Genomic DNA, 11,064 nt, shown 5'->3' with positions numbered 1-11,064 from the left:
AATTCTTGGATGTGCCATCTAGGAGAAAGGAAATCTTCATTAACTTAAGGCACTGTTATTTTTTATTTTATCTTGTTTCACATATCCTCCAACCTCCCTCTCTAAAAATAATTCAACTAAAGCCAGCTCAACAGATTATGATAGATATCCTATTAATATCACTCTGCCTCAAAAGGAATTTATTAAATTACAGTTATATGTATAGTGCTATCAACTAACATTTAGGGTCTTTAGTAAACTTCCTTCCAGTCTCATTTAATATCACCAAACTATTTCTTTTCAGGTGTTAAGAATGTGTTTTCTCTGAACCCCTATCAAATGTTTCTTCTCTTCCAAAAATTACTCCAGATAGCTCAGCTCCCTTAAATCTTGCTTTGTGGCTTAGATTCTTCAGCCCTAGAACCACTCATGCTGATTTGCCCATCCTAATGCAAAAGTAGGCTTTTCTATGGCAGAAAAATAATTCTGCATGCAAATAATGTGCCTCTGAAGGCTAACACTGACAGGGGAATTGTGGCAACAATGATTTAAGAATGCTCTCCCAGACTGAATGAATGACCGACAATCAAGATACAGCACTGCTTTGCATTTGGCATTAAGAATATTCTGCAGGGAGTGGAAGTGGCTCAAGCAGTTGAGTGCCTGCCTCCCACATGGAAGATCCCAGGTTTGGGTCCCAGTGCTTCCTAAAGAAAACAAAAAAACAAGTAAACAAGCAAAAAATAAGCAAAAAACAACATGCAAAACAACAAGCAAACAAACGAGCAAACAATCAGCAAACAACAAGCAAACAATGAGCAAACAGATGAAGGAGCCAACTCAGGGGAACTGATGTGGTTCAGTGGTTGAGTGCTGGCCTCCTATATACAAGGTCCCAGGTTCAATCCCCAGTCTGGCCCAGTACCTAAAAAAATTCTGCAAACTTCTTTTCTTACACAGAGGCAATATTATATGAACAATTCAGTGCATGGCCTCTAAAGTAAGACTGCTTGTTTCAAATCCCGACTCTGACACTTACTAGCTGCATAATCTTGAAAAAACACTTAATTACACAGAATACCATAAAAAAAGAGGTTAATAATGCTACCTGCCTCATAGGATGGTTATGAAGATTAAGTTGGTAAAAACATGTAAAGCACTTGTGACACTGGCACAGGTTAGCCTGCAATAAATGTTAGCTCTGAATATAACTTAATTCTCAAAGATGTAACATCCATTTACATCACTTTAGAAGCAGATTTATAAAATTTGTAAAATTTTTAAATCTTAGAAACATCCTTAAAAATCATCATCATGAATTACAGATAATGCTGTATATATGATTGTTTATATCTAGCTATATAATTTTTTTATGTTTTTTTAAACTCTCCCACCCCCACCATGGTTCCCTTGTCTGTCTGCTCATTGTCTGTTCTTTGTGTCTGCTCATCTTCTCCAAGACCTCCCACATGGGAAGTGAGCACCCAACCACCTGAGCCACATCCACTCCTCACTGGCTGCATTGTCTGATGGCTGTGTCATCTGCTGGTTGCAGCCATTGCAGCATCTGCTAGTTGTAGTGTCTGCTCATATTCTTTAGGAGGTACTGGGAACTGAACCGGGTACCTCCCATGTGGGAGGCAGGTGCCCAGCTGCTTGAGCCACAGCCACTCCCTAGCTAAATAATTTTAATATAATATTATATATATATATATCCTTTTATACCTGAAAAGTAAATTTTAGTAAGTAAATTACTTTCCTGATGACTTCCATTGTCATTGAACTTATAACTGTCATTGCATCCTCACTCAGCTGGTCTCCTTCACTAGTCCCAGCACATTAATTTAGCGAGTATTTACTAAATGTCTGCTCTGAACAAGGAGTACACAGAGAACAATAGTCTCAACCAACTGCATCTATATGGCAGGATTCTGTTTAATTTATCAAGTTTGTATTTCTAGGTCATTGTTTCCTACAGCAAAAGATAAATCCGTGAGTGCCTATGTGTTTCCAGTCAAACAAGTTTGTCTCCATGAATTTCCTGAAAGAAATATGCTGTTAAGTAGAACCAAACTTGAATACCATATAATTTACCAACACAAAAATGATCATAACTATTGTGCTGCTTTAATATTGACTCTGGAGGTCACACTGAACATTCTTTTTCCATCTTCATCTCAACCCAAAGTCAAGACAGCAAATAAATGTCTGATAATAATATAATTTAACAGAAAAAAATAGCACCCCCAAATTGTAGACACAGTTTGATTATAACTATGTAAAAAAAAATCTACATTGAAAAATATGTAAGGAAAGATCAAAGAGCTAAGAGCTAGTGGTGTTTCTGTTAGTAAATGAGATTGTTTTTCTTCTGTTCGCATTTTTCAGTATTTTGTTAATGACTATTATTTTTACAGTAAAATCTTTAAATTTGTAAACTTTGACTCTGCTTTAAATGATACAATTCTTCATTTATAAATATAAATTCACAATATGCCATTTCGTTCTGGTTTTAATTTCCATTAAATAAACCCTACAAAGACATCTCTAAGAAATTTGAGTCTTCAGACTGCATCTTTGTTTCTGTGTTATAGGCAATAGAGTCCCAAACGTGAAAAATTGTAAAATTAAGTCTACAGAGTGCCCATCACTACCATATTTAAAGACTGTTTAGGAGACCACGATTCTGAATATATAACTCTGATTTTGCCTCCATTTCCTATACACAGGCATTTTAAAAGGATATTTATTTTCTGTTTTCCTTGCATGTTCCCTTCATCTCTAGAGGAAAATTAATGTGTAATTCAGGACAATATAATTCTAGAATTTATTGAGCACATATTCAAAGATGCATACAGAATGAATCTATAGGTTAGAACTCGTCACACAGCATTTGTCTGGAATCAGATTTTAAATGGTACCTTGATTTTAGAATACACTGCTAAAAGCAATTACTGTAAACTAAGTCAGAGTATTACAAATGAAGATATTCCAACACAAAGATTTGTATGATTTTGTTTAGGTTGTCAATGGTTGCTTCATCCAAATTTTCTTCACTGTCTTCCATGGTGTGCCAGACTTCAGGGAAAGGAGTTGGTATCAGGTGCAGAACTGGAACACCTGTTAATAAAGAACTGATTTATAATTAGGTATATATTTCCAATGAGTAAACTAGAAAGTGTCATTCTTCAAACGGAAGTCTGCGTAGGGGACCTGTACCACATAAAAGGAGCTAATAACTCATCATCTTCTGTGTACTTCCTTGTATTTTACCTCTGTTTTCCCAAATCATTCACTCATTAAACAAATAGTAATCAATTCAATAAATAATTAGAAAGCACCTACTATATACCAGACCCTGTTCAATGAGCTGAGATTTTATCAGTGAAAAGATAAAACCTTGCCCATATGGAGTATTCTTTTCAGTGGAGATAGAAGCAAGTAAAGGAATAGAAAATATTTTAGGAAGTGCTAAGTGCTTATAAAGAAAATATTTTAGGAAGTGCTAAGTGCTTATAAAGAATAAGAAAACCAGGTAAGGGAATAGATAATGAGGCAGCAGGGCCAAGAGGGAGGATGTTATCAGATGAGGCCTCTTTGAGATGCTAATATTTGAACAGAGACAAGAACTAAATGAGAAAGCAAGCCTTGCAAAGATTTGGGAATGCATATTCTACATAGTGGTTGAATCTGAGCAATTTTTGGAGACAGAGGTAGGAGGTGATGTTGGAGAGGGAAAATGGAGCCACCTTATTGACAGAAAACACCAGAGTTACACAAAGCATAAGAATATAATCCAAATCTATCAAAGGGAAGGCAGGATGTCAGTGGGAGATGGTCTTTCATAAATATTCTATATGCAGCAAAAAATAATGGTATTTTCAAGAATTTGGACTGTCTTTCATGCCACGTCTTTCATGAGAACTTAGAAAATAGAAGCCATGAGATGATAAAGTGGATGATTTAGTTAATCTGTTAATTAAATTCAATGATTCCTCACAGTTCTGGATTGTCCAAAGCAAGGGGAGTGGGAATTACTGCTAAGGCCAGATGCTAGATATCAGTGTATTATACTTCTTATTATACCTTGGTGACCTGGGACATGGGGGTGGGGTGGGGAGCAGAACTAAGGATAATTCCCAGGAGTCTGACCTGAGCAACTGAATAAACACGGATCATTTATTGGGAGAGAAGCATTTAGTGTCAGGTCCATCAGCCCTTCATATCAATGAACAGTGGAGGACTCTGTCATTTCATTTGATAACCTGAAGAGTGAGGTGTGGTAAGGCAAAGTTAGAGCATAAATTGTTGCACCTGAATTTTACCTGGAGTCAGTAAAGTTCAGATGAGGGAGAGTCTATGTTTCTTCCCTCATATTCAATTTGATTTAAGCCTCTGATTTCTAGAAAACACATATTTATAGCAGGATATATATACTTGCTTTCAAAGATAGGTACTCATTAAAATTAATTTTTTTGTCTCTTTTTGGAAGAGACTTGCTTTAGAGTTTCCCTACTGAAGAGAGCTACCTGATGGCACAAGGAAACTAAATAGGGCTTGGTACTAAGCCAAGGCTGATACATTGATCTTGGTTTACTCTTTTTTTTTTTTAAGATTTATTTTTATTTCTACCCCCACCTCCCCCTCACTCCCGTTCTCTGCTCTCTGTATCCATTCGCTGTGTGTTCTTCTGTGTCTGCTTGTATTCTCATTAGGCGGCTCTGGGAACCGATCCTGGGACCCTCTGGAGTGGGAGAGAGGCAATTATTCTCTTGCGCCACCTCAGCTCCCTTTCCTGCTATGTCTCTTGTCTCTCCTCTGTGTCTCTTGTTGCATCATCTTGCTGCATCAGCTTTCCACATCGGCCAGCACTCCTGCGTGGGGGTCACTCCCACACAGGGAGGCATTTCCACGTGGAGTGGCACTCCTGCCTGGGCCGGTTCTCCACGTGGGCCAGCTCACTGCATGGATCAGCTTGCCTTCACAAGGAAGCCCTGGGCATCAAACCCTGGACCTCCTACATGGTAAACAGGAGCCCAGCTGCCTGAGCCACATCCGTTTCCCTTGGTTTACTCTTAAGAAATAGATAAGTGGTATTATACCACTCTCTTGAAGTTTAAATATGCACATAAAATACAATACGGCAGGGTGAAAAATGTGCACGGCTACAAACACATGCACAACCACATACATTACCTTTTCTTAAAAATGGAATATGGTCATCCTGAATCATGCTTCTTTGATTATAATCCTGGAAATACTTCCTCTCCCAAGAGTGATCCTTGAGCAAACCCAATTCATGGAGATCACGTTCTGCAGATGACAAGTGGACATCAGGTGAACATCTATGCACCTCTGACAATAAACAGCTAAGCTGATCTTGGGTTTGTACATTTTGGAGTAGTTTCAAGGAGAGAAGAGTTGTACAAGGCTCTAGCCTCAAAGGGGAGAACTTCCTTAGTGGTAGAAACTCAACAGAACAAGGGAAAGAAGGAGAATGAGAAAGTAAGAGGAAAATAGGGGAGGGGGACTCTAGTGTAGATGCTAATAGGTCAGCAATGCTGCATGAAGAGATGTTGTGTTTGAAAGGGGAATGCTCAAATAATATAGGGATGGAGTATACCAAGTAGCCACACCATGAGAAAGGGTTATCTATTTTAACCTATATCAGGGACACTCAAACTGTGGTCCCAGACCAGCAACATCAGTGCAACCTGGGAACTTGTTAAAAATGCAAAATATCTCATCTCACCCCAGATCTACCAAATCATAAACTTGGGGAGGCAGAGCGGAGTGTAGAGACCAGTCATCTCTATTATAACAAGCCCTCCAGGTGATTCTGATGCCCACTAAAGTTTGATAACCACTGGTCCACATTCTGTCATTCTTGTCATCTTGTAACATATAACGGGAGATATATATATATATACGTAATATGTATTAATAACTTGTTATATATATTATATTATATTATATTATATTATATTATATTATATTATATTATATTATATTATATTATATTATATTATATATACATATAATATGTAAGAAGATGGCAAGAGCTCTCAAGAAGGCTATAAAACAACTGAATAAAGTGTCCCAGGATAGCTGGTCTTTATAAATTGATCAATTTTAAGGGTGGAACTACAACAATAATAAGCAAGCATAAGAACTATGACTTTAGGAACATTGAGAAAGCCCATTATCCCTAACTACAAAAACAATACCACTATCTGATTATTCATAGCTATAATTCCTATACCATAGGATATAACTTTTCTTTCTATAATTAGAGATTTGCTTCAAAGTGTGAATACCACTGGGAGGGGCAGCACAATGGGTTAATATGACATCAAGGGGCAAGTTGCTGATCATTCTGATAAAGGAAAAATGCAGCATATTCTTAAAAGAAGGCCAAGCCCAAATTCTTGAGGCTACCATCAAAATAAGGAAAACATGCTGCAAGGAAGAGGCCCAAGAAATTTGTACTAATAATATCACAATAGCAATTTTTTCAAACTATGAATTGAAATTTGCCTAGGATAAGGATCTGAGGTTCAGGTAGAAGTTTTACTAGTAAGAGTCTAGATCTGGACGTTGACAAATTCTTAATACATGGCAAAAGCATGAGTTAAGATAGCAATGCCTTTCCCACTGCTTAAAAGTGACACAATTCTATACTGCTCCAAAGGTTTGCTGTGTGGCTAGTTCAAAATTCCTAGCATAAAGTCCTTGCCTCAAATGCAAGCTTCTGGTCTAGATTGTATAATATAATAAAAGTCATGCTTATTTTTACCTCGCCCTGATGTCAAAGAGTTATTGTAGGCTTGTTTTGTTTTGGGGAGAAGGTATACAGCAAGGGGGAAGGAGTGGTGAAGAGGGCTAGAGACGTGAAGAGAGTAAGTTATTCCTTTCCTACACTGAGCCCTAAGCCTCTCTCTTAAGCCATGGGTATGTATGCTTTTTGCCCTGAACTGGCCTAGTCTACTCCCATTCATTTGACACTAAACCTTCTCTTAGATGACTCCTGAAGGATCTGGTTTTCTCTCACATCCTGATCTCTCAATCACCCCTGAACGGAAGACAAAAAGCATTGGAAAGGAGGAAGAAACCATACTAGATTGAAAGGAAAATAAAGTCTGAATAAGGCAAAAAATAGAAGATGACAAAGACAGAGAAGGAGAAAAAAGAAAAATGACAGAATATCTTGTGGTATTATTATAAGGACATAGCACTAATTTCATCAGTCGACATCATTTTCTGAGTGAAGTTTTTCCTAAAAATGCATTCCATATGCTTCAAACAGGACTCTGGAAAAAGTATTTTCAAACTATTTCCAAGGATATGCAAATGTGAAATGTAGTATTTTATGTTTCCATTTCAAAATGCAGTTTCATGCAATAAAATAAAATGGCATGCTAAAAGGAATGAATAGGAATAATAAACTAATCAATAGAGAGAGCAAGAAAAAAAAGCCAGTAAAGCATATTGCATACTTAAATCATATGTTTTGCATTTTAAAACGTAGTATTTTTCAGGGAAATGAAACCAGTTTTCACTTTTTAATAGTAGCAGTGCTTACCAATTGTTTGAAGTCTATTAAACCATCTGGCAGAGCCTGGGAAAAAATTGAAGAATGTTGGGTCTGGAGATCCAATTAAATCCAATAATACCAGTAAATCCTAAAAGAAAAATATATTGTTTAATCACCATCACCAAACCACTTTTTACATTCATCAACGGATAAAAGCAATCTGTCAAAAATAACTGCCTTTTCATAGTTGAGGATAATATAAAGAATGATACATATAAGAACAAAAGGTTTAAAAACACTGTAAGCTCACTGTTTTAGAGAACTTTTTTTTAGGTGCCAGGCATGGGGATTGAACCCCAGACCTTGTATGTGGGAACCCAGTGCTCAACCACTGAGCCACAATGGGTCCCCTGAGTGTTTTTTTCATTTGTTTGCTTGTTGTTTCGTTTTTAGGAGGCACTAGAGACTGAACCTGGGACCTCCCATGTGGGAAGCAGGTGCTCAACTGCTTGAGCCACATCTGCTCCCCTGGAAAACTTTTTAAATCTTGCTTATGAAGTGTGGACAAATGACAGAGTGGAAATTCTTAATGTATATAATTTCAGAAAGATAACACTAAGGAAAAACTAGAAAGAGAATATTTGGATGAATATTTCATAGATTAAAAAAAAGAATACATTTACTTTATTTTGAGATGGGAGCCCATCAACCTGACCTATTTCATTCTACTTAGCCATTTTATTCTTCGTCTATAATGATACAACAACCTATAGGAGAGCAATAAGATAGTAACTTTTTTTTTTAGTTTCTCTCCCCTTCCCCCACACCCCAGTTGTCTACTCTCTGTGTCCATTCACTGTGCGTTCTTCTGTGACCACTTCTATCCTTATCAGCAGCACCAGGAATCTGTGTCTCATTTTGTTGCATCATCTTGTTGTGTCAGCTCTCCATGTGTGTGGCGCCATTCTTGGGCAGGCTGCACTTTTTTCGTGCTAGGCAGCTCTCCTTACAGGGCGCACTCCTTGCATGTGGGGCTCCCCTATGCAGGGACACCCCTGCGTAGCACGGCACTCCTTCGTACATCAGCACTGTGCATGGGCCAGATCCACACGGGTCAAGGAGGCCCGGGGTTTGAACTGCGGACCTCCCATGTGGTAGGGGGATGCCCTAAACACTGGGCCAAGTCCACCTCCCACTATTTATTGTTTAAAGCAAGATATAAGAAACATTCTTTGACTAGGAGCTATATCTCTGGATCTTTTCATCAAACGAAGAGGTAGGACTAGCTGATCTCTACAGACTAATTATGACAATAAGTCTCTATAATTAGACCAGTGTTCCTTAATTTGTTTGAACCACTAACTATTCTTGGAATTTCCCAGGGAGGAAAAAAGTGAATATATAAAAATTTCCATAGAAACATCAGCAGGTTAGAGGACCCCTTGAAGACTACCCCCAGGATAAGAACTCCTGAATGATACAAGCAAGATAATTTATTAGTAAATATCTAGCAGAAGTCCTAAAACACAGTTGATAAATATTTATTTATTTATCAGAGTCTGTGATTCTATAGCCATAATACGTATGAACTCATGAATGATTAAGTACATTCTTTGTTAAATAAAAAAAAAAAAAAGACTTGTTTGAAATAGGAGCATATTCACAAGGTTGGATAAGCTGCTAAGTTTGTTGTGGGGTGAAGGTCAGTGACAGGGCCAAGGCAGGAGGACTAGAGGGGTTAGGAACAGGCTATCAGTTCACAGACGTGGCAAAATCTAGGAATAGATGAGGACACGGGGTAGAATGAAGTCTCAAGGATGGCACGAGGTTTCCAGTGGGGTTAGGGAGGGCTCAGAGATGAAACAAAGGTCAAATATAGGAAAAGAGTCAAAGTGCGTAAAGAATTCAGGGAGGGAGTAAGGGACTGGGGATGGGGTGTGGGCCCAAAAATGGGGACAAAGTCAAGGATGAAAATGAAGCTGTCTGTTGCACCCATTAATTGGCAATAAGAGAAGGGTTTTGAGGCAACACTAAAATGTCCACACCCACATGCCAAAAATGCCACATCAAAACCAGCACATCTAAATGTCACATACATATAAAGTGACTATAATGCTTTGAAACCACAGAGGACAGTCTTCCCTCCCATCTCCATACTATGTCCCACTCCTACTCCATTTCCCAGGGGCCACACCTTCATTGACATTATAAAGGCCTCAAAGAGGGGATTTGCTTCTCTCCACCTCTATATAGTACTGGGGGAATGTGATCACACTGGACCAAACAGAATCTAATGTTTTCTTAATCTTATTTTCAGATCACTTTAATTAAGGTCAAACATAACTTCTAACCCAGAATCATTCTTTTTAGCTCTGAGATTTCTCATATACCTAATAGCTGCCAAGAAATGTTCTATTATAAATATTCTACTCCAAAGATGATGCGGCATTTTTAGGTCTTTACTTATTTGGCAGACTCTTCCTTTGAGGCAGAGCCTACCATCTGCAGTGCTATGGAAATTACCAGACTAACCATTCCATGCAGTTGGTTGGTGTCTCTTGCTCCTGGTGGGTGCGGTGTCGATGCCATCTTTGAAGCTAAGTGCCGGGACCCATAAAGAGAATCCCGAGGAGACCAGTGAATAAAAGCCTCTTCCCCATCGAAGAAAATGAGCTGGAGTGAGAGATCTGGCTTGGAGTCTGAGACATTCTGATAATAAGAACAATAACATGGAAGTAAAAATGCTGGGATGAATTAAAAAATAACATGCTTCTCCATTAACCTGTCAGAAAATATACATATGTTATAAAGGACAACATTTTAAAAAAAGCAAAAATATGCAAAAATGTATTTCTCATCACTTCCTCTTCTAAAGTCATCACATCTCCACCATCCTCAGCCACGTATATTTCACCTTCTCCCGCACCCCCTAAAAACAGAAGTCTCATATTTTTCTTATTCCTCAGAGAATTCAATTGCCAAAATGATACCCAGTTCTCATATAGAAGGTCTTGTTGCCCCAGATGCTGGAAGAGCTGTCAGCAAAAACCAGCTGTCAGTTCCTTCAGGGACTGCCTCAACTGCACCTACTGGGATGTCCTACATCCAGTGATTGATCTACACCAGCAGTATAGACTTCTCTAAAGGGCCATTCTATCTCCAGATCTCCTCACAGTGTTGGCTGAGGCTGTTCTCAAGTCTGCATCTCAGCTCAATTTCTCCCTCTCCCTAGTCCTGTTTCCTTCCTCTCCTACTATAGATGTTGATTCCAAGGCCACTCCTTAATAAATATTCAGAATGATAAACTTCACCTCAGAGTCTGCTCCCTGGGGAACCCAAACTGAAACAACTGTAAACATTGTAACTTGTATCTCACCTTATTTTATTAAAGTCTGCAATTTTTTTTAATTGGGTCTAGGTTCAAGGATCTTCCCTATAAATGCTACAAGGACACACAAAGAATAATAAAGTATAGGTCCTGCTCTGAAGGTGCCTATACTTAAGCTGCACTAGGGAAAGCTAAGACAATTACATGAGCATGGCAAAATGTG

The 11,064-nt window shown here is 38.3% G+C and overlaps 1 protein-coding gene across 3 annotated transcripts in view; it reads right to left on the bottom strand.

The window, feature by feature from the left end:
* Window positions 1-2,792: 2,792 nt before the first annotated feature.
* The window catches only part of QPCT (glutaminyl-peptide cyclotransferase), a 63,943-nt gene continuing 55,671 nt past the window's right edge, over window positions 2,793-11,064 (bottom strand). For all 3 annotated transcript variants that reach the window (XM_071208775.1, XM_058278405.1, XM_023591016.3), the window contains exons 4-7: window positions 10,046-10,222; window positions 7,562-7,661; window positions 5,176-5,292; window positions 2,793-3,099 (exon numbers count right to left, since the gene is read on the bottom strand). In XM_071208775.1, the coding sequence (XP_071064876.1) occupies window positions 2,954-3,099; window positions 5,176-5,292; window positions 7,562-7,661; window positions 10,046-10,222 (540 nt within the window). In that variant the 3' untranslated portion in view covers window positions 2,793-2,953. The remainder of the gene's footprint in view (window positions 3,100-5,175; window positions 5,293-7,561; window positions 7,662-10,045; window positions 10,223-11,064) is intronic.

The sequence above is a fragment of the Dasypus novemcinctus genome, chromosome 17 (genome assembly GCF_030445035.2).
Source record: "Dasypus novemcinctus isolate mDasNov1 chromosome 17, mDasNov1.1.hap2, whole genome shotgun sequence".
In the NCBI taxonomy this organism is placed as follows: Eukaryota; Metazoa; Chordata; class Mammalia; order Cingulata; family Dasypodidae; genus Dasypus; species Dasypus novemcinctus.
Note: the sequence above shows the minus strand (reverse complement) of the source record. Positions and strands in the feature narration are given on the sequence as shown.